The following is a 23044-nucleotide window of genomic DNA, read 5'->3' as shown; positions in this document are numbered from 1 at the left end:
GGGGGGGGGGGGGGGGGGGGGGGGCAGCCTTTTGTTGTCGAACACTTTCAAGTGGAATGATTAACGGCAAGATTAGAAGCTAAATACTGGGTAGTAGCGTACTCTTTGCTTTCTCATCAGTTTCTTTAAAGACCATAAACAACATGAATAAAAGCTTAGTGAGGGAGCTTGTTCTTGTTGCATTATCATTTAATAGCATTTATTCCTATTTTCTACGCACCTCTCTCCAGCCCAGAGTTACCTCTTTTTTTAACATTGCATCACATTTGAGCTATTAAAGCTCACCTCCAAAAATTCACCTATTAAAAATCCATGTATTTCCCCTGAAATGGTCTTTAGGGTGCTGGTGGGCCCTTATCACGAGTCGGGAATTTAAAACGCAGGCTTCTGCCAGTGAATCAGAAATAAGCTTGGCAATTCAGTCAACACAGCCTGGCACAGCATGAAGGAAGACACCCCATAATGAGTTCTCAGAGGCGGAGCCCCTACCTACAGCAGAGTCTAATATTCCTCCTGTGGATTTGTTGACACTCCTCAAAGCAACTTAAATCGAAGGGCCGTGATTTATGCAAGACTGTCAGGTCAGATTGACTCAGCCTCCGCTCTCGTGTCATTAGAAAGTACAGCACTTCAGTGAGTCATGCCCGCCACTGTGGTTCAGCTTTGACAGAGAAGAGAGAAGGATAATGCAGCACAAGTGACACTTCCAACTGTCTGTAGAACATCACATGGCCTTAGCAGTGCGCTGGGTTATTCTAGGGAAGAAAGAGACTCCATCAGGATAGCCTAGAGGGAGCTGTTTCAAATTGGATATACTAAACCATTGCAAGGCGGGTGGTGTCGGAGTCCTAGATGTGTCTGCTGACTGTCGTGAGAGTAGCATGGAAATGAAGAGCCATATATATGTAGTAGATTTCTTAAGGGCTGTGCCATGAATACTGTAGTTGAAAATTTGACACAACCTTTGGGATCCTTAGACGTTATTTGCTGTCTGCATGTGAATGGCAAGTATAAAGTATTAACCCATTAATGAATAATGACTATATTTAGTATGCTAAGGAATAGCCCCACAGAATCTTTTCTGTTAGAGGTAGAAACATAAAATATGCTGTGGAAACATGACAAATTAAAATGTTTTGGTCACGCCTTAATTAATCATTGAAATGTTAAATATTAAAAATCAAAGCAAATATTATTGAAATTGAAGCTGTTTGAATCTAATGGTATCAAGAATGTGATATAACTCCAAATATAGCCCTTTCTGTAACATACTAGTTGTTAGGGTTAGGTTGTTACTCATTTTATCCCATAGGAATACATTATAAAATTCCTAACCTATTCTTACTAGCGACAAACAGAAAAACTTTAGTTTCAAACTTTGTCTGATTTGAAAAATTTAGATGGACTTGTGCTTAGCTCAGCTAGTATTTAAATGCTGTAAAGGAAAATGAAAATACAATTTCACTATGGAAATTAATGAGTAGAACTCTTGCTGGTCATAATGTCTGTTTTCATATTTAAAGGCCCAGTGTGTAACATTTAGTCTGATCCATTGGCAGAAATTGAATATTATATTCATAGGTATGTTTTCATTAGTGTATAATAACCTAAATATAGGAATTGTTTAGTTTTTGTTACCTTAGAATGAGCTGTTTACAGATAAAACAATCGCCTTCCATGGAGTTCGCCATTTTTAAACCATCATGTTTCTACAGTAGCCCAGAACGGACAAACCAAACACTGGCTGCAGATAGAGCCTTTTATGTGTTTTCCAAGTTGTGCGGCCACTGTAGTTTCTCTTGCACGCTTCAAAGCCTGTTCTCATTCCTAGGTCGTCAAATATAGACATGAGCGGTGTTCAGTTAGCTGCACCACTAAATCCTACACACTCGTCCCTTAAAAAAAGGAACTTAGCTTGCAGCGTTTTGCTATTAGAAATTGATGTAATGCCAGAAAACAGACCGGCTAACAACAGACAAATGCAGGCATGTGCACAAATGAAATGGAACCTTGTTTGCCTGGGTTTATCGAGGGGACAGAAAGGCAGAGGGCCTGGTTAACCATAATTGGAACGTTGTTAAAATAAGTGGTTGTGCTGCAGTAGCTGTTTATGCAGATCCATGCCTTCGAGCATGAGCACTTTGTCACAGGCAGTAGCTCTCAAATTATGATAGATGTGGCACAGACACTGTTGTTAAATTAAAGCATGAAATTTAGCATTACTCTTAATGAGCTGCTCATGCAATTAATTAACTTCAAAAGGTCACGTTTGGTCATTTGTCAATAACAGAGATGGCATAGGGATTGCATTCGCCAGGTTTAAGATATGCATCCTGCAGTGTCAAGGAGGATGTGACATTGTTAAAAGATGAGGATGGAAATATTCTGTGTCAACATATTCCAAGAAAATAAAGAAACGTGTTACTTCCTCTCTCCATACTTTCCGACTGCTTAACCCAGTTTGTGGATCTGAGCTCTGAGCCCATTGGTTCTTATTTAAGACATAAGTCTTATATAATGTATTATGTTTGCATACTTTGATTTAAAGAAAAGGATTAAATATTTTCCTAAAACAGGTGTAAATAGTGCATTTGTTGGAGACTGCTTTTAGCCACGGATTTGGCACGCTAGTGAGTATTTATGGCAGCAAGACTTAAAATAGACATGACAACAATGAAGATCTTTGGCACGGAGGACAGAGCTGTATCAGGCTTTGACTACACGATAATTCTTGTTAGTAAAATCACTCAATTGTTGGTTTTGGTCTTTTTAATGAGATTCATTGGCCATGAGAAAAAATTAGAATATTACCAGACTTATCCTTTAAAAAAAAATCTAATTTGAGTCAGCTTTTTTAATCATTAACTCTGTTCTCATTTGCAGTGAACTTAAATGACCGCAGATTTTAACATTTATTAATAAAACGTAACCCTGAAAAAGGGCATTTTAAAGGACATTTTACATAATCATGAATAATTGTTTTATATCGAAGAAAGGACCAACCGTTTTGAAACTCTGTAACAGTCCTTACATCTACTATGGCTCTGTGTTTCTGCACTGTCTATTGCATCTGTTCTGTACCCATTCTAACTATTTCATTTTCTAAACTTGTACATTCTAATAGGTGTTTCCTAGATGCCATCTTGAAGAGCACAGTCAGTTTATTTTCCTGTTGAATCACTGCCACTCTCACCCAATTGTGATTCAGCAAAACCCTTGGCTTTCAAGATGCTGGTCCCTTCCTGTAAGCAACTGAAAGCACGTGGAGATTCTGCCCATTCCACAGCAGGGGTGGCCATCTGAAGTAGCATGAGTTTTTTGTTGGTCCAGTAGACCTGTGGGCTGGCAGTGAGTGCATGTGTGTCTGGTGGGGTCATAAAATCATCACATCCCATTGGTCTTTGTTATGCTGCCAACTTTATGGCCAGCGAAGTGGGCAGGAAGCAGAGTATTTGTGGGTTGGTTGTGTTGAAACAGTCTGGGTCCACTTTTCAGATTTTAGTTTTTTTTGTTTGTTTTGTTTATCCCAGCTTGTCACTGTTTCTAATTCCGAGTGAGGTGATTTAGAGCCAGGTTAATCATCTTTATTGTCGTCATTATTGTTAGTACTCTACCAGCTCAAGTTAAATTTTCAATAGCTTGCTGTTACAGAGACATCACACTTATCACACTTTAGTCAGAGAGCACATAACCCTTCAAAACACCAAACCTAGCCACCAAACATGAGCTGCAATTATGCCTATTTTACTCTGCATCGCAGAAGCCATGAACCAACAGTGGAGCCTGCCTGTGTTATGTGTGCCTGGGTCAGCTTAGACAAAAGGTTTTTATATTTAGGAATTGTATTTTTGTGTGAACACAGCACAGTAGTATCACGCAGGCACTGGTAAAATATCCAGTGTATTTCAAATGTATCAAAATATGCCCTTTTAATTTGGAGAACTGTAGTCTACTAGTGTTATACTCACAGCATTAATAACCTGGGAGTATTATCTGATGCCATGTTTTAGTCTGAAGGTTGGCAATATCGCCATGATTCTAGCATTTACATACAAATATCATGAATCCTTCAGCTTTCTGTGTCTGTTATCTTATTCTGGATGAACTGTTTTGAATTAACTCTGAGGCTAAAGAATAGGATTGTTGAGTGAAAGCTGATCTAAATATGCAAATATATATTTGTGCAGGCATGAGCTTTCTAAGGATTGACTTGCTACCACTATTCCCTTCAGCTTTGTATACGAGGTTGAGCAGTGCTGTTGAATATTTTTGAATAAAACAATTTAAACTAAGTTAAGGTCACTGTAAAACCGCTGCTGGCAGATACATTGACATCAGTCACATGAATTTAATACAGAGCTGGGAACTGGTGGAAAGATTTTATTTTAGTCATTTTCCTTACTATGCTGAATGTTTGGTTTGAACCTGAAGGTAAAACGGACAATGAAATCATCCATAGGTTTAACACAGAGACTCAGGAGAGAATTAGGCATAAAGTAAAAATCAATAAAACCCAAAGGTGAGACAGGTGTCTTGGTTTATAAAAATTACAAACCCTGTGTTAAACACAGTTTATATTATATTTATTTTCATGCTGTGTCTCATTTACTGTTCCTGCTATGACAGCCTGGACTTCCTGGTGAGATCAATAGGGTTTATTTTATCTGATTAAATCTAATATGATCTAATTTAGTAACTGTAAGAACATCATTGAAAGTTGAAATACTTTTCTACACATGCATGTTTTTCTTTTGAAAGATGCATTATAATGAGTAGTTTCTACTCTGCTTGCATAAAAATTGCTGCCTCCACAATAGCATGTAATAGTATTGAATACTTCTGAAATATCTGAAACAAAGTCTTGAGTCAAAGGTTTCAGTTTCTGCAAAGCGTTCAACCACATGTTCAGACCAAGCTAAAGCAGACTGTTCTGGTCTTGTTTATACATTGTCTTTATTAATAGATACAGTGAGAACAAAGTATGATTGCACAAACATATTTATCAGCTGTAAAAAAGAGCCACCTACTTTTGCTACCCTGTAGGACATTTATGTCTGTATTTACCAAAGAGTTTGTGGGTGCATTGCTGTGGTGGTTCTGATCTACTAACCTGTTACCCCGAACATTTTCTGCATGGAAAATGGGCCCGAGGCTTTTCGTGCATTTGACCCATTTAATATGTATTTTGAGGAAAGAGAATGGTATTGTGTAAATTGGAGCAAATTGTTGAAATGGATCACTCCCATCAATTTACTTCACCAAAACACCTATAATTGAGAATGATATTTAACAGGCAGAGGAAGCACATCTTAACTTCTCACCCTGAGAAAGTCATTTCTGCTGTGTTGTTCAAATGTTCAACACGAAGAGACAGAAAATAAGACTGTAATAGGATGTAAATGCTCCATTTGGAAATTACTCTCTTTCAAATGTCAGAAGATAAGATTAAGTTATGGAAAGCAAAGTCATATTTCGGCATACATAATGGTGTTATCTCATCACCTTTAGACCTGAAGGGATGATATGTATTTTTCAAAACTGTGGAGACCCTTGATCTCCCAAAGTCTGATTTTATATTGGCGTCAGAACGGATCTTATTACAGAGATTGGCTATTAGCCCAATGTGGCCAATCTACACTGAATATTGTTTACAAATCTTCTCAACCTATATTTTGTAATTTCATCTGTCTAAGCATAAAATAATGTTGGCATCATCTCCGCATGTAGTTTGACAAAACAATAACGTCAATGTACTGGCTTGTTCTAGACCTTTCAACCACATCTCATGCCCTTCATCAGTGAATGGAGAAGATGTCATCATGTAACCTCAGTATATCGAATCATCATCTCCATGACAACTGGCTCCATCTGCTGAGGAAGACTTCAATTTGTGCTTGAAAACTCCGGAAAAAAATAGTTAAGGGACCTTGAGTCATGATATCATACTCAAACCATGAGAATATTTAAACATTATAGCAAGATGTGATTATTGAAAAGCTCTTTCTGAAACCATGAAAATTATTATGCTGTCAAAACACTCCTGGGAAAGGTTTCCACAACATTATGGAACCTAGCTGCAGGCATTTGCTCCCATCCAGCCCCAAGAGCATCAGTGAGGTCGGGTGGTGATGCTGTGCAATAAGGCCTGGCTCTCAGTTGGTACTCCAGTTTATCCCAAAGGTGATGAATGGGATTGAGGCCAGGGCTTTGTGCAGGTCAGTCAAGTTCTTACTCACCAAGCTCGGGAAACCATTTCTTTATGAACCTCACTTTGTGACCAGACTGTTCCAACAATGTTAACATCATGCTATTGTCTAAAACTACACTTACCTTGATTGGAGCTAAGGGGTGCTACCCTAACCCACGAAAAATAGCCCCAGACCAAACGTACACACACAGTTTCTGTATCGGAATTGGCAACAGGAGGAGTGATTATGGCCTATTTCTCATTTAGAAAATCTGCACCTACTTTATTCTACAAACTGTAAGTGAGGTTTTGCGCTCTGCTGTTTTTAGCACGTCTTAAACACAGCCAGTGCAAAAAAGGAAAACTTTTAAAGTGAGCTGGAGTGCCGTGAGAACAGATGTTTCAGTCACTCTCTAAGTTTCAGAGCCTCTGATTATTGGCTCACTTCTTCTTTTTCACTTTTTTTGTGTGGGAACTCTAATTATCACCTTAAGTTATGTTGAAGTAGATTTCCTAACACATTTTAGTGTTAAGAGCCATTTTCTTACACCTTGAGGAGGAAAAGTGTAATGTATTATTTTGAGCCAACTCGCTCCACACCTACGTAGGACCCTTTACATTTTGTTATATATATATATATATTATTGATAATCACTGCATGGGAAAAGTCCCTTTAGGCATGTCAGACATTAAAGCCTGCAGCTATTGTTTTTGCTTACATTTCCATTAAATTTTACATTAATTTTGCTGCTATTCAGAAACTCACTTTATGTTGGATTAATTGGAAAACTGTAGTATTTAAACCGAAAAGAAAGCACAAAACAGAAATGATGGCTTTGCTTTCTTTGAAAATGTAAAGAAAATGACTCCATGAATAAATATCACTTAAAAATATCAACATAACAATACAATCTAATTTTACTGTATTGTTGCGTCAAATTGTAATAATATAAAAGATTTCACTTCCTTTAATGTGCTATTATTCTATAATTCAATTCAATGCGGTTTTTCAAACATTTGAAAGACCCATAAAGACCAGCTGTTGCACCTTACTGCCTATCATATCTTCCACATGCCTCAACCTTTACCTATTTTGAGAAAGAAAATAGCAGCAATAACAATGCAAAATCTTGAGAGATGGCAAGGAGAATGCAGCTTTAAATGATCTGCCAGAAGCTATTTGCCTCATTGCCCTTAGTGATGGCTCTAAAAACTAAATTGGCTTCAAGTTTGGCTTGTTTTGTTTCCCATTTTTCGCATATAAATTGAGGCCTCTTGTGAGGGAGGCTGTGTATTATTATAATTTTTTTTTCTTCATGTAATTTATGTGGGAAAGTGGTCTCTGCTGTGCATTCACCTTCCCTCATCATGTTGTTTCACAGAGATGAAGCTTAATGTAAAAGAAAAATCTTTCTTATCTTATGCATTTACTCTCAGTGCTGCATAAAGAATTTCAGGGCCAAAATACGATAAGCTGTCAGGAAAGTGAACTTCAATCAGACTCATAGTAAAAACCCTGTACGGCATTTTTATTCAGACTTGCATTTGTGGTTCACCATGTGGAAAATGAAGGTAAACTGAAAAATGGCCTACTTTGAGTATGTCTTCTTTTAAACTGGCTCTGGATGGATGAACTGGCATTGGGTCTTTGTGCTGCCAGCAAACCCTCTACTTGATTATCAAGTGAAAGGAATTGCAATGACCCAGTCTCACAATGATCATGATGCTCTTTTTGAAATTACTCCTATGAAATGGAATTTTAAATAGTCTTCCTAATATTAGTTCCACTATTGGAATTTGATTCCATAATTGCACTTGAGGCCTAATGAGCTGACCATTCGATTTCTGAAAGCAAAGCTCTCATCACGGCTGCACTTTTATGCTTTTACTGTAGGAGAGAGATCCAAACACTGCAGAACTTTTTCACCACCAAGACATAAATCAAAGTGCCTCACTCCCACCTTCATGTTCTACAGTAGGTGCTCTTATATTAGATGCACTCCTGGAAGACAATCCACTGTAGTACCACAAGGCAATTGTTCCTAAAATAAGAATAGGCCTCCCCTTATTACTTAATAAAAGCACAGCACCTGCAGTTATGACAGTACAGTGATTGTAAGTATAATGGTGTAATAGAAGTTGCATTGAAACATTATTTACTTTTTCTGGCTGTAATACAACAAAAATATAGCTAGATATGCTTATTAATCATACATTACACAGTATGTCTATAGCCATGCAGTTAAATAGCAGTCTACTGCATGTACTTTCTGGGTCTGGATTCAAGACACTACATGCCTTTGTGCTAGTTTTATTTGTACAAAGGGCTATATTCTTGCTGCTTTAAAAAAAAAAACTCTAAGTGAGTAGTGTTTTTGGATAGGAGCCTCTTTAACAAAGTTTGATCGAAGGCATTTTAAAGATTAATACTGAGTCATCCGTATTTCAAAAAGCACATATATTGTAAGTACACACATAAATGCTTTTCTAATTTTCTGATGTCATATTGATTCTCTATAAAATAAAATAAAATCCTAACATGAAACTCATGAAACAGCAGCAGTATCAGAAAAGCAGCAGCCACAAACAAGCACAATAAAATATGTTGTAGCATTACTAGCTCTGCATTTTTGTAAGTTAGAAAAACTCAACTCATCAGCACTTATCCGAGTTTAGTCCAGGGAATGCCCCTTTTCCAGGTGGCCATTTTAAAAGAGGTACACAATGTGCAATGCAGGTTTTTTTTTTTACAGTCAGGGGTATAAATTAAGAATAGCTGTTTGTTTTCTGTTTGGTCAGTTAGCATCAACCTTAAAGGTGAGATGAGACAGCGCATTGCAGTCACATATAGAACTGGTATTGTTGCAGCTGTAACCTGCTCCAGAGGCGTCTCAGCAAGGTGTAGACTTGTTGACACAGGGGCTTAAAGCTGGATCTGCTGATTAAAGGACAGACAGGCGCTAGACAACCCTGCAGCCTTTACAAGCAGGTCAGGTGATTCACTATTGATTCAGGTTGTGGGAAAAAACACCTATCAGGTGTTTCCATCTAACAAAATGTGTGACTGTCTGAAGATTTAATATGTGAATGTGATTTCTAAAATGAGTTTCACAACTTCTACTTTACAATTTCGAACAAGTGAACTTGATAGTCAAAAAAGCCTCTAGTTACTGTAAGGCTATGCTATATTCACACTTGATACTGACTGCCAAATCCTCTTAAAGGAATACTTCAACGTTTTGGGAAGTTGTTTTTTTGCTGAGTTTGATTAAAAGATACCACTTTCATATCTGATGTATAGATGATGTATGATCTGTATAAAATATGGAGCTACAGCTAGAACCTGATTAGATTAGCTTTTCACATATACAGGAAATGGAGAAACAGCTAGCTCCCTAAAAAAGCTGCAGTGCAAAAATACCAGGTTGTGGTTTTACCGGTGGATATACGCAGGACGGTTTCTTGCAGTGACTTCCTGGAGTCTCGTCATCAACAGGAGACTTCAAGCTAGGCTATTTGTTCCTACTTTTGTGCGTGTGTGTGAGGTTTGATTGGTTTCATTATCGTACAACATTATTACTGGACAACTAACATTTAGCAATGTCATCCAGTAGTAGTGACTGCCCCTCTCTTCTGTTCATACACAACACTGTTATTTATTTATTTTTTTACCAGTTTGAGTGCCAATAACAGAGGCAAGAGAATAAATAGCATAGAACCAGACAACATTTTTGCCCAAAATGATCAGCAAATTAATTTTATTTGTTTTTAGGCAGGTGTTATGAGTTCATATTGCTGCCTTTCTTTCTGTGTAAATGTGACTGTTATTAGCTATTATTTATAAAACACCGTGTGGATTGCATGAAAAAGGTGCAAAAGCAATTATTTTTTATCTCTCAACAGAAAGAAAAACCTATTTCTTTTGGAGATTGTAGCGCTGTGTTTCTATGGTATATTTTTGCTCCATCTTTTTAACAATAATACAAATGCCATGTCATCAACAGCATTAAAACAATTAATAACATAAGTCTTTAAATATAATCAACCAGCATGAAGATGAATAAATCAATAACACTACCAAGACTAAAACCTGGTATGCAACATTGAAACTATTTTTGAAACATGTTCTACTTCTAAATGTCTGACCCAAGGTTGCTCCATGTTATCAAGATGGACATTGTTGGTTTACCTTAAAGTTTGCAACTAAACAATTAACCATGTCTTTTCATACTGCTAAGTCACCTTTGGCCTATGACATGCCAGCCGAGTGTACACAGTGTTACCTGTAAACCAATTAGCTAGTGTTGACGTTGCTGCAGTTTGCAGTGTCACCCTGAGTGAACTCCACCCACGCCGTCACATAGCAGTCTAGTGGGAGAAGGGCTTAATTGCTGTCTCTCTCCTTTTCCTTCTCTTGACTGGATCTCAGTGGACTGAGGAATAAATATGCTTATCCCTCTTCTTCCTATATAGCCCTTGTGACTCCCAGTTGGGTGCCTGTGTCAGATCTGTAATTAACAATAGACGGGTTACATAATAATTAGCTTTAACAACTTGGGTCTCATTTTTAAAGACATTGTACTCACCAAATGAATTTATATGAGATCTGTGAATGCTATCAGTAGAGAAAAGTTTGGGACAAAAAGTCAGATTGTCACAAAGATTTTAAACAAACCTTCAAAATTAAAGCAAAAAGCTCAGTTTCCCCCACTTTTCTTGTATACTACTTATCTTCTATTCTACTGTATGGCTTCTTTAAACTATGGTACATAGTACATAGGCAAGCTGCTCTAGTGGTACATGGAGGAATCTCTGAAATATTTCTTGTAAAATTAAGTTAGCTTCGAGCCAAAATGTGATGGCAAGATTAAAATTAATGGAAACATGAATCAAAAACACTGTGGCTCTAAACAAGAACTATCTGGAAGAGAAATGTGGTCCAGGAGTATCCTGTTTTTACCAAATTAGCTCTGGTTGTTCAACTGGTTCGATTTAACAACAGTCAACAATAAATTATCTTCTTATTAGGAATAAACCTGCCTCCTGCGTCCGTAGCGGAATATATGCTGTTGTATATTGACATTGGTTAACATTGGTGGTACTATTCAATTCAGTTCAGTTTTATTTGTATAGCGGCAATTCATAACAGGACACACAAATAGAGCAGGTGTAGACCGTACTCCTTAACTACGGTACTAGGAGAGCCTAATATTTTCTGAGGTGCTATGCAGTGTAAAAAAATTGAGAAACACAGTTCTGCTGTACACTAGAAAACATGTTTGCCTGTTACCATTTATCTAATATCATTAGCTCAAAATGGAGAGTACTCGGTTAAGAGTTAGTTTCTCTGAGTTCTGAGTGAACTGAGCCAGCAGTCTGATCCAGTGAAGCATAAAATACTGCCTGAGGGGCTAAGTGGTTGCATCTAAGATATTTATTCTGTAACTGTGTATCTTCAGGCCCCAGAACACCTGCCAAAGATTGACACAGTGGTATAGTGGTACTTATTATGGCTAGTGTCAGAGCTGCATTGTCAGACGGTGACAGATTGAACGTGGGGGACGGACAGAGACGCAGTGTGGAGTTCAGGACCCGAATGGGAAGACCACTGTTGTCATTTTTGATCTGCTGCTCATCATAGGCTTCTAATTATTGTCAGAGGTTGAATCAGTGACCCATCAAGTTTTATCTTCTCATCTCTTTCTCTCTTATCCTTTGCATCCTCCGCCCAGTGTCCGCCTTGCTGCGCGTCATCATCTGTCGTATCCGCGGCCTGTTCGGTTGGTGATTCATATGATCAGCCTCACCAGCAGCACACTCTGATTGCCTCCCACTCTCTTTCGCGCACTTTTATTTCTTTTTATGCTTCTGTCTTCCCCTTTCCTCTGTCTTTGTCTTATATTTCCATCGCTGTCAGTCTCTTTTCCTCAAAGCCTTTGTCACCGCCATTCCATCTCAGTGGACATTTCTTCCTTCGTGTCACACTGTGCTCATTTGCTAAGGATAGCTGGGGACAGTTTGTATAAATGTGCCTGTTTGACCTTTCTGCTGTGTCCTATTTATGCAACGCAGACGGCAGAATGTGAAGTGTCTGTCTTGGAGACAGACAGCTAATCAACCTGCACCTCCATCCGCATGTTGGGCTCGGCATTTCTAATCTCTCCTAACTTTTCATTTTTTTTTTTTCTTACACGGCGACACATTTCCTGTGCCATGCCTTGCCTGCTTTTGTTTTCTCACAAGCTGCCACATGGAGGCGAGCATCCAAGGTCAGATCGCAGTGCCCCCGCACACAAATAGCCTAGCTTTTATTTATTTATTTTTTGTGCAGTGCTGGCGTGTCAGCAAAAGTGGGCAGGGATGGATGGCTTTGCCTTGAGGGTAAGAGAGAGGGTGATAGAGAGGGGGAAGAGAGGTACGGACATACAGGGGTACTCCCTTATGGGACTCATTTGATTGGTTTTTCACTGTTACCCCTTTTCCTTCTCCCCTTCCTCTGCTCACTATACCTCTGTCTATCAGGTGCCATCTGTTTCAGGGCTCAGATGAGGATGTTGGTTGCTGCTGAAACACCTGCTTTACAAACTTAATGAATCTAGTGGCTTGTATAAGGAACAATAAAGCCAGTGTCGAGAGGGAATTCTCATTTATTTATTTTATTATTCATTTATTTAGTAACGGAACCTATTATCATATTGCTTTATTTGGCATGTGACTGTACTTTTAATGGTTCTGGATGGAAATTTGTTGCACATCTTAACATTTTGGACCAAAGCACTGATAAGTTTAAAATCCAGTTTCAGATACTGTATCATGCAGCAGGTCCATTGGTCCTTCAGGTGTGGGTGTCCTGCTAACTACATCGTATAATGGTGGAGCTGACTGAGAGTGTCAAGTCTCCTTGAGAGAGCCAAGGCCAGCTGTGAAGAAACCTTTAACCAATTTATAGCTCTTCTTGTGTTGTTACTTTCGGCTAAATAGTAATAATAGCATGGCAGCATGCCTATAGTTTCAATGATAACTTATGTTTGCCACATATATTGTATACCATGTTCACCGTTTTGTTCACATTTGTTAAAGCACTAAAAACTGGGGTTGATGGGTCTGTTATTTATTTTCCAGGTATTTGGTCATATACCAGAGTATTGGACACATTTGATCTGATGAGGGTGTGAGATAAAAAGTTAAGGGATCATCAAAGTTATAACAATTTCATCCTGAGAGGTACATGATTGTCTGTATCACATTTCAAAGCAATCCAGCCTGTTAAGATATTCTTTTCAAATCACTCAATAGGATTAATCCTATAGGGACCATGAACATCTGTACAAAAGTTTGTGCTAATACATCAAGAAGAAGTAAAAACTTTGAGCTGTTGGTGGCACCACAGGAAACATTAGGAGTCAGTAGGACTCATTTTCTGGGTACCATAAATGTCTGTGCCAATTTTCAAGGCAATCCATCCAAGAGTTGTTGAGACATTTCACAAAAAATAAAAATGTCAACCTCATGGTAGCATTATTTGGGCGGCTGTGGCTCATAGGCAGAGCGGGTCGTCCCCTAATCGGAAGGTTGTTGGTTCGATCCCCGGCTCCTCCCGTCACATGTCGAAGTGTCCTTGAGCACCCAAAATTGCTCCCGATGCTGTGATTAGAGTGGTGAATGTGAATGAATGAGTTGTGTCTGTCGAGGACTTTGAGAAAGGCGCTATACAAGTACAGCTCCATTTACCGTTTACCATTATAAAAAAAAAATGGGTTCACCAAAGTAAGTAAGAATCATTCCTGGGGAAGAATAATAGTCAGTACCAAATTTCATTCCAATCGATCCAGTAGTTCTGAGCCAACCGAGTGACGGGCTTTGCCACTAGCATGTCAGACTAAAAAGTACACAGTTTGAAAAGGATACAAATAAATAAGAAAACATCCCAGTAGGAACCTTGCTGCACAGTCAAATTTCTTGGAGGGCAATGGATTTTCTGAAGGCTTAGTCATGGTGAGACACATTTAATTCTACTGTAAGCTGTACTGCTTACTCTGCAGTCAAAAAAGATGCTTCTGTTTTATTTTTCCCTGTCCTTTTATCTGGTGGATGGGGGAAGGGGCATTGCCGTCGAAACATACAGTAGACATGAAAGTATAAATGCCTAAATTAAAGTCTCAGAGATGAGAAGCATTTAATGCAATCGGCAAACAAGCGCATGAGAAAAAGAAGTCGGCAGCCAATCACTTACCTCTCTCCCACTATCTTCCTTTCTCTGATGTTCATCATTTTCGTTTCTTTCATCTTTTTTTTCCGCTCATACATCTTTTGATCCCCCACCCCCCGCACTTCCTGGCCCACGTCTACTTACGCTGCAGCCATTTTTTTCCGCCCTGCAAATTCTCACTCACTCATTCACTCTATCTCTGTCTCTCTTTCTCGTTGTGGTTGTCTGGGCATCCTCTGCTCTTTAATAATAGTCAGTGTAATGGTTCAAATGTCAAGGAAAAAAAGCCCGGCTGCTTTTCTCCCTGTCCGTTTCACCATCCAGGGCTTTGATCAGTTTGTTACTGGAGCTAGTGATCGTGCCTCTACTCTCCAGCACTATCCACAGCAAGTACATTAGCGATAGGCTCTGCTAATTGCTAACTCCTTTAGACTCCTCTTTGCCTTAGTAGAAGAGCTGTGGGTGGCAGGGTAACTGGTAGCTCCTTGTCAATCTTCTGTTCCAGTAGGTAGCCACTGAGCCTAGAAAGAGTCTCACTGTTCAATAATTCTGCTTTGTAAGGCTTTGGTACTTGACTTTTACTGTCTTCACTATAGTTTGCTTGTCTGCAGTGTAAGTTTTGTTTATCATAGAGACTGACTGATACCTATATGACCTGGGTTTTTTGGCCATCTGGGTCAGCGTAAAAACACAACACAATAAAGTTGTTTTGACTTATGCATTACCAACTGACAATATTCACTCTCCTTAAAGCTCTGTTTTTGGTCTCTACCAACTCCTCAGGGAAATATTTGGCTCTGTAACCACTAAATGCTCCGTGTTCACCAGCTAGCCCCTAACTTTGTCTCTCTGCTGTTTGTTGCTGGGCAGTTTGCATAATGTTGGTCTGTCAAAGCTTTTTTTACTATAGAAACACTTCTTGCTGCAACTTAATGAGACAAGCGAAAATTAATTAAAAAAAACATTAGTTGCTGTTGAATCACTAAAGAACGTAATATAAAAGTATTGTGTAGAAGAGCTTTAATATAACAGAGGATCCCTTAAATGAGAGAATTATGAATGTGATATTTAACGATTGAAAAATAAAGTTGACAGTGTTCCCTTTGTGGGATGTAATGGCGACACAGTTTCTAAATTCCCTCAAACATCTTATTTCTGTAGTGCAATTTCTTGGCTCTTTTCAGCTGAAATAAACACCCATAACAACCATTCTGTGCTATACAAGTTCTGTTTTTTCACCATAGCCCGGGTAAAAGAGCAAGAAACAAAGCACAGCTTGAAAAGAACTGTTGTGAAGAAAAATAAGAAAAACAGGGCACCTGTTTTCTCAATGTGGACATTATGCTTTCTTTTCTGCAGGTATACTTATACCCTGTGCCCATTCAATCAAGTCACTCAAAAGAGCACTGCAGGAACAGAGGTCTCATTAGGGTAAGTACCTTTTGTCTCCATAGTTAAAATCTCAAACAATGACACGCCATGGTATGTCAGGGACAGTTAAAATATTCTAAATGCGGTACCTAGAACTAGATATTAAAGTCACAATTTGAGGGACACTTTTTACACACTTTACAGCCTTGTGAGTACATTGTGTGCGGCGACATTTAGAGTCTATGGCTGAACACATTCGCACCTCTAATAAGAAGCCACAAAAAAGGTCTTTCATCACACAATAAAGCCAGAAAACCTAATTTGTTCTTATTTATACCAATTAGATAAATTCACATGACAGAATTTCCCATTTCATGAGTGGACCTGCAACAAATCCTACCACTGCACTCCTATGAAAGCTCTTTAATCATTGTTACAGTGCTTGTACAATGACCAATATTTGCGCTATTGATTAAAAAAAAAAAAATCGTATTCAATCTCTGTTAGGCTTCATACGACCTTTAATCAATCCCTAACAGATCTCTATTATAGTTTTAATACCTTTTGATCAATGACAAACGGTGAGTTTCATATACTGCTGGAACTGTATTTCCATCCGACTCAAAGGGTTTCAATTTCATCTAAAGGATTATGCTGTGGCCTTTTACCATCCCCTTGGGATTGGCTGTGTCGACTGCTGGACATTGGTGTGTATCAAAATGCCTATGTTCTATGAAAGATGCCACTCAGTCCCCATAGAAACAGACCCTTAGATGTCACAAGATGTGTTCAGTTTTTTTTTTCATTCTTTGTTCCCCAGGAGTGTCAGTTTACTGATTGGAAGTGAAATTGCTTTAAAGGATCAGCAAAAACACTCCCTATAGTATAACTATAACTTTCTTGGTCAAGTATGTGATTTTGTTACTTTCTACTTGAAAAGATGGGGAAAAAACTCATGTTTTCTTTGTTTCTTACTTTTTCTCTTTGAATTTTAAAGAAAAAAAACATATATCATACTGATGTTTTCCTTACTTTTTCCTCTTCTTTGAATTTGAGGTTTTGAGGTGATAATTACGGGATGTCGTCTCACTGTCCTTTTTCACTCTCTCATTAGACTTAACCGTCAGTGATTCGACACTTTTATAGGGTGCAATTATGGAAACGCTACTCCATTGACATAGACACCTCTCTGCAAAAAAAGCTTTTATGATTCGCTGCAACTCCTCCCCAAAGAGGAGGACTCAATTGCAGTGCTGTTTTGGTTGGAGCGGGCACATAGGCTAACGACTTGTTTTGCGAACAGACAATATAAAGGCATCAATGACCACGGAAAATTTGCGACAACGTGTCAAAACATTTTGTCTCCTTTCAGATGTAATGCCATTAGGCTTGACTTGTCTTCTTTTTGGCAGTTAAAGTGAGACGTTAAACATAATTTATTAGCAATTATCCCTTTTCTGCACATGTAGTTTTGCTTTCAGATGGCAAATTAATTGGAATCTGAAGCAGGGCTGTGTTCTTTTTGCACCGCCACCTCCCACACTACCCACTCACTTTTGGAGCGGAAAGTGCAATGCTTCACCATGTTTTTAGCGCAGGAAAGAGGAAGAACAGAATGCTAACTGTGAGTAATGTGACCCCAGCGCTTCTGCCTGCCTGTCACTCATGATGGTATGGAAGGGCAGAAGGACCAAACAGAACCAGTGGTCAAACACGTCTCCGTCTCATGTGAGTTGGTCACTCTGTTTGGAACAAATCGCTGCCAAACAGAACTCAAGGGAATGATTTCAAATATATAATATATTTATGTTTGAAATGTTTTAGAAAGGACTGATGTTACTGATTACAACAGAAAATACTGAGGATGGCCATGTTCCCTTCCCAAGAAAGTCGAGAAGGACGTTTTCATTTACCTCACCCCGTTAATGTAAAAATAATGCTAGTTTGATGTTACTTGGTTTATGGCATACACACACAAACACCTTGTTGGTATTTTCCAGATATAGGCAGGTGGTGGAACACTGTATGATGTACTACGCTGTTTCTAGAGAGTCGTGTAGTGAAGGTATATGTGGAATGGTTTTTGGGGAAGGAGGGGGAGGGGAGATACATGAATCATAGCTTGCACGCTGGGAATAAAGTTCATTTTTTATCCAGACAGACCATCAGTCAGCCCTTGCAGGATATGGCCGGGCCTCCTGATATCAATCTGCATGGAGGCATCCTCCTTCTCCCTAGAGGGGGTGAGGAGGGTGAGGGGAGTGCTTTGATTTAAACGGCAGCATTTATCACACCTGCTTCGGCATCCTAAAGGACAACCATGCGAGAGAGAGAGAAGAGGGTAGAGAGAGGGAGAACACAGCATTAACATGTGTGGCCTGTCAACGAAGTGTGAAGCTGGAACTGTGACTGCTGTGGCGATGACATTGCTAATACTTCCTTGTACCATTTCAACTAATTTGGATTAGTTATGTTACGTTTCTGCAGTATTAAATGGAGGATTGTTGTTGCTGAATTTTGATTACCACTCATGGCCAGCGCTCAGTTTGTGAATTGTGTCAAGGCTCATAAAAGTTAAAATTGTTCCCAGAGTCCTAACCTTCCTTCATGCTTGGTTTTGCAGCATAGTTGGTGTTAGACCATTAACTTTACAAATGTTCTTAAAGAACAATAAATCAGCCTGGGAACACTTTCTTTTGTAGCTGCTTGCTCTTATATTGTGGCCACACGCATAGCCATAAAGATTTCATAAGGCACAGCAGTCATACTGTATGCTTCCAATTATCTGTAAATGTAGATATTATACAACTCATATTCACCTCCTGAATTCCAATGTCTCTGTTTTCCATTTAGCGTTTTCTGCCTTTCGTCTCAGCAGCTCAACCGCTTCCTGAAATGGCTATTGTAACAATAACATCAGCCACGATAATGATAATAGAGTAGAAGAAAATGCTTGCATTGCGACAAACACCATCCCACTGTGACAGCGTCGTCCATCTTCATAATGTCCCCTCATACCCACCCTCACCCAGGGCAGACATGGTGGCTGACAGGACAGCAAACACGGGGTTTACTAAATGCAGCCCACCACACAAATCCACGCAGGTAAACCCGTGATGTGTAGTAGCATTCGTGTGTGTGTGCTGTTTGTTACCGTCTTGTAACATGAAAGAGTTGACTTTGCACTTTGTTTGAAGCAGATACAATACACACGTACTGCGCATACTTTACATACAAACAGAACATTGATCACCCTTTAGTCACCAGCATGTCACATTCATTTCCCACAAGCCTCCATGGTTTTATATTTCTCTACAATATCACTGAAGGGTGTGTGCTAGTAGTGATAGTTTGTTATATAGATTTCTATTTAAGCTCTACTTATATTTATTTCTGAGGGAGGCCACAGTTTGTGTTTTTTTGTATTTAAGTGTCCTTCAGACACTTAAATACACACTATTGGTCTTTGCCATTGTAGTTTTGTGTTGCTTCAAATTATCATTTTCTAAATTTTTCCCTTACTTTCTTTCCCTGCCTACAGAATATTGTAGTTTACGATTGCATTAGCAGTTCAGACATCAGCTTACTAGCCTTTTTGCACACCTGTATGTTGCCTTGAAGAAGATTAAAAGGAGTAGATGCAGTAAATGTTGAGAGTGAGAGTATCAGTGCGGTTCTCATTTGTAGTTTAAATATGGAACTAGAACCATACGGTTAACTTAGCTTGAAATAGCATTAAGACCTAAAGCAGGAACCCTGCCCTCTCCAAAATTAGCCTAAAATTGTCATATTCTGGTTTAACAAAGAGCTATATACCACACTTCTTTCTTCTTTTTTTTTTTTTTGGCCGGGAGCAAAGACCAGCCTTTTTGCTAATCCAAGCCAATCACCTTGTGGTCCTAGCTTTATACTTAATGCACAGACATTAGCATGGTATCAAACATTCATGGTCACACCTTTCAGTATGGCTGACACATTGCTAATTTGTTTTCAGCTTGATATGACTCACTTTTATGGCCCTTTTTACAGATTTTTCAGTCATTGTTGCCTTAAGTTCTGGGCAAATGTATGCTTTATGGTTGCCAAGTGAAGCATCACGTGGTTGGGTAAAAAGAAAGGACTGTTGACTCCATGTGCATAAATAAGGGACATGGTAGTATATACGGTCCCAAAGAGTCAAAACTGAAGAGGAAATAAAAACTGCATGTTACGTGTTATAGATATGGTAAATGCACACAAATAATGAAGATACTCAGACATTTATTTATAGCTATTTATCATGGTGACCACAACCTGTCCTTAATATTCTATTAATATGTGACAAGAGTCTTTGTGATTTGCCTTACAACCTACAGCTGATTGGTTGTTTTGGTAATTGGGAACAATCATGGGTCAGAAGTCCGGGTTGAAAAAATAAAAGCTTTATTTTTAAAAAAGGAAACTAAAACAACATTAAACATAGAGCAAAAAAAAAAACAGAGAAAAGCAAAAGTGTGACAGCCTTTTCTTGTTTTCAAAAATTAGAGTGAAACAGTAACACCATAATGGTAAACCACAGGAACATAATTGAACGCACTGACATTATACCACTGTTGTGAAAATGATGACAAAGCACAGAACAAAGTGTAGTTTCAAATTTTCATTGGCAGAAACACAGGGTGTGCAGTCAACTACAAACAAGAAACAGGTTCATACTAAAGTGATATAATCAAGTATATAACACAAGACACCAGCAGCAGTTTTTTTTTCCTGTTAGCACTGAGCACTAAATATATAACCTCATTTTAATTTCTTTCAAATGACTCTAATGGCTTAAATACACGCAGCACCACAGCTCACTATCAGTCTGATCCATTTAAGTTTTAAAACACAAGTCCCTAGGAAGTACATTGTCAACATTCAGTAATTAGCTCAATGTTCAAGCCATTTCCTGCTAACAACCACAACAGCTACAAAAAACAACTCTTTTAAAGTATGCCCTCACAACAGCGTCTGGCCATAATAACCTTACACCATGAGCAGAAGTGCATTTGAAATATTTATGTGGCCCTTTTCAGAGTTAGCTTAGGATAAGCACATGGAAATAGCTCCAGCTGAAATGATATGGAACAGTCAAGACTCAGACAAGAACAAGAACCTTTATTCTTTATATTAAGCCAGAACTATTTTAATTGATGCTGTCATAAGGCCAGTCAAAACAAAAGATGTAAGAAAAGTGTAGATCAAACATGAATCTATAGACTTTATAGATTGTGGCTAGACAAATATATAAAAGAGGCAACACTGCAACAATAATAGCATCTCCACCTAAAATAAAAAGCATATTTTTCTCTAGACAGAAGAGGGTGGGATGATTTAAATGTAGCTGTGGAGGAGGAAGGGATCAGTTGAGGGGTCATCCAATGAGTTTTTGTTTTGGGACTCCAGGGAAATCAGGAGGCCACGCAGTTGGGGTCACGGGGTCGACGGCATGTCGCCCTGCAAAGTTCAAGGAGCTAGGCCTTCTATTGTGCTGGGGTCAAACTGCTCTGCTCTCGTCATCATTGAGAGCTCACCAGGAGTGAGGAAAAGGCAGTGCTGAAATTGTGCAGGGCCCCGGCGAACAGCTCGCTAATTCAACCTTCAACCTTGCAAACACTCTGTGTTTGACAGTCCAAGCTTGGAATATGCCCAACATCCAAATCTGAAAACAGGATAGACAAAACAGGAATAATAATAACTCCTAGACACCGCTGGGCGGATATGAATATACCAAACCATAAAAGAACAGTGGAAGACTACAAAGGGAACATTGTCACCACTCCGGTTATGACTCAGATTGTACACTTTTAAAACAGGAAAATGTAAACAGAAGGTTATAAATGTTCTGATGTATGAATATTATGACTGAACATGGGCTGTAGAGGTAGGCACAGATAGTGCTACTGTGCTACCGAGTCAAGGGAATAAAGAAAAAAAATATTGGGAAACAAAAAAAGGCTATTAGTGTTGTCAGTTACTCCTGCAGGTTCATATCACTCAGTATTCAAACCCACAGGTCTCCCTTGAACTGCTTTATTGAACAGTAGATTTTCAAACAGAAAACAGTGGAGAAGTGAGGTAGCCTAGCAACATTGAAACCACAGTGAATGACTGTGTATGCCCACTGCGAAGGAGCCAGGCAGTTGAAATGACAGTGCAGAGCAACCCCAGAGAGAGTGGGATGTGCTGGCCACCGTGGAAAATACAAATAGGTTGGCTGTTTGTAGCTGTAGACTGTAGACTGTAGACATACGCATGCTGTTTACAGATCTGCCTTTTTTGAACTACATACCGACATAGCTTAACTATGTTTTCTCACACCAACTGCCAGGCTCACTTTCAAAACCAGCACTAGTGACCCTATATTGTTTTGCCACTGTGCAGTTCTTGTAGCACTCTAAATAAAAGATCTCCAAAATGTAACAGAAAAAAATCCCCAGGTGCTGAGAGAAAGAGGTGCAGTGATGTGAATGCCTCTAGGCTGTCAAAGTCCTTTGAGGGGCTTGAACAATCCGGCTGAGCAAATTTATTGGCGCAGGCCAGAGAAAGGACAGACTCTCTGGCCATGGTAATATGGAAATATGTTCATTTGATCAATAACAGTCAATTTCTCATGAGGGCAGCTGAAATGCCCAACGTCTTTTTTAAAGTATTAAAAGGAATGAAGTTCTGATGGGAAATATATCACGTCCCTTCTCCTTTTAAGATTAATTACTGTTCACTTGCAGTTTTCTGCAATCCCTGCGAATGTATAAATAGGAGAAAAGCACTGTAGCTAATTATCTCGATAGGTGGCCATTTTTATTGCACAGCAATCACAAGGGAGCTGTAAGATTATTACTGTAAAACTACTCAAACACAAGCAGGTTACAAATGAGCACAAAGAAACTGAACATCAACCTGAGATTGAATCAGGGGATGACACCCTTCAACAACTCTTGACAAAATAGCCTCACTTAAGGGTGGCCGATATAGGCTAAAAATACAATCAGAATGTTTTCTGGCATTTGGACAATGTTGATATTTCACAATATTTTTCAGCTTGCACTAACTCAGTGCATGTCAGCAAACAGTGTTGGATGAATAGTAAGAACGTTGGAGAAACAAAACTAGACAGTAAATTGACTTGACAATATTACAGTGTAATATTGTTGAGCTGATTGAACTGTGTATGCTGGTTACAGGAGGATAGAAGTGATGAGTATTTTACATACTGAATCATCGTGGCCAAGTGAAACCGAAGCACTATCTTAGTA

The 23044-nt window shown here is 38.9% G+C and overlaps 1 protein-coding gene across 1 annotated transcript in view; it reads left to right on the top strand.

Moving 5' to 3' along the window:
- The window catches only part of LOC118338439 (glucosidase 2 subunit beta-like), a 121859-nt gene that overhangs the window by 86882 nt on the left and 11933 nt on the right, over nucleotides 1-23044 (top strand). The window contains exon 13 of the mRNA XM_035675738.1: nucleotides 15756-15827. Coding sequence (XP_035531631.1) covers nucleotides 15756-15827 — 72 coding nt within the window. The remainder of the gene's footprint in view (nucleotides 1-15755; nucleotides 15828-23044) is intronic.

The sequence above is a fragment of the Morone saxatilis genome, unplaced genomic scaffold (assembly GCF_004916995.1).
Source record: "Morone saxatilis isolate NCDOM2014 unplaced genomic scaffold, NCSU_SB_2.0 Contig4, whole genome shotgun sequence".
Taxonomy (NCBI): domain Eukaryota; kingdom Metazoa; phylum Chordata; class Actinopteri; family Moronidae; genus Morone; species Morone saxatilis.
Note: the sequence above shows the minus strand (reverse complement) of the source record. Positions and strands in the feature narration are given on the sequence as shown.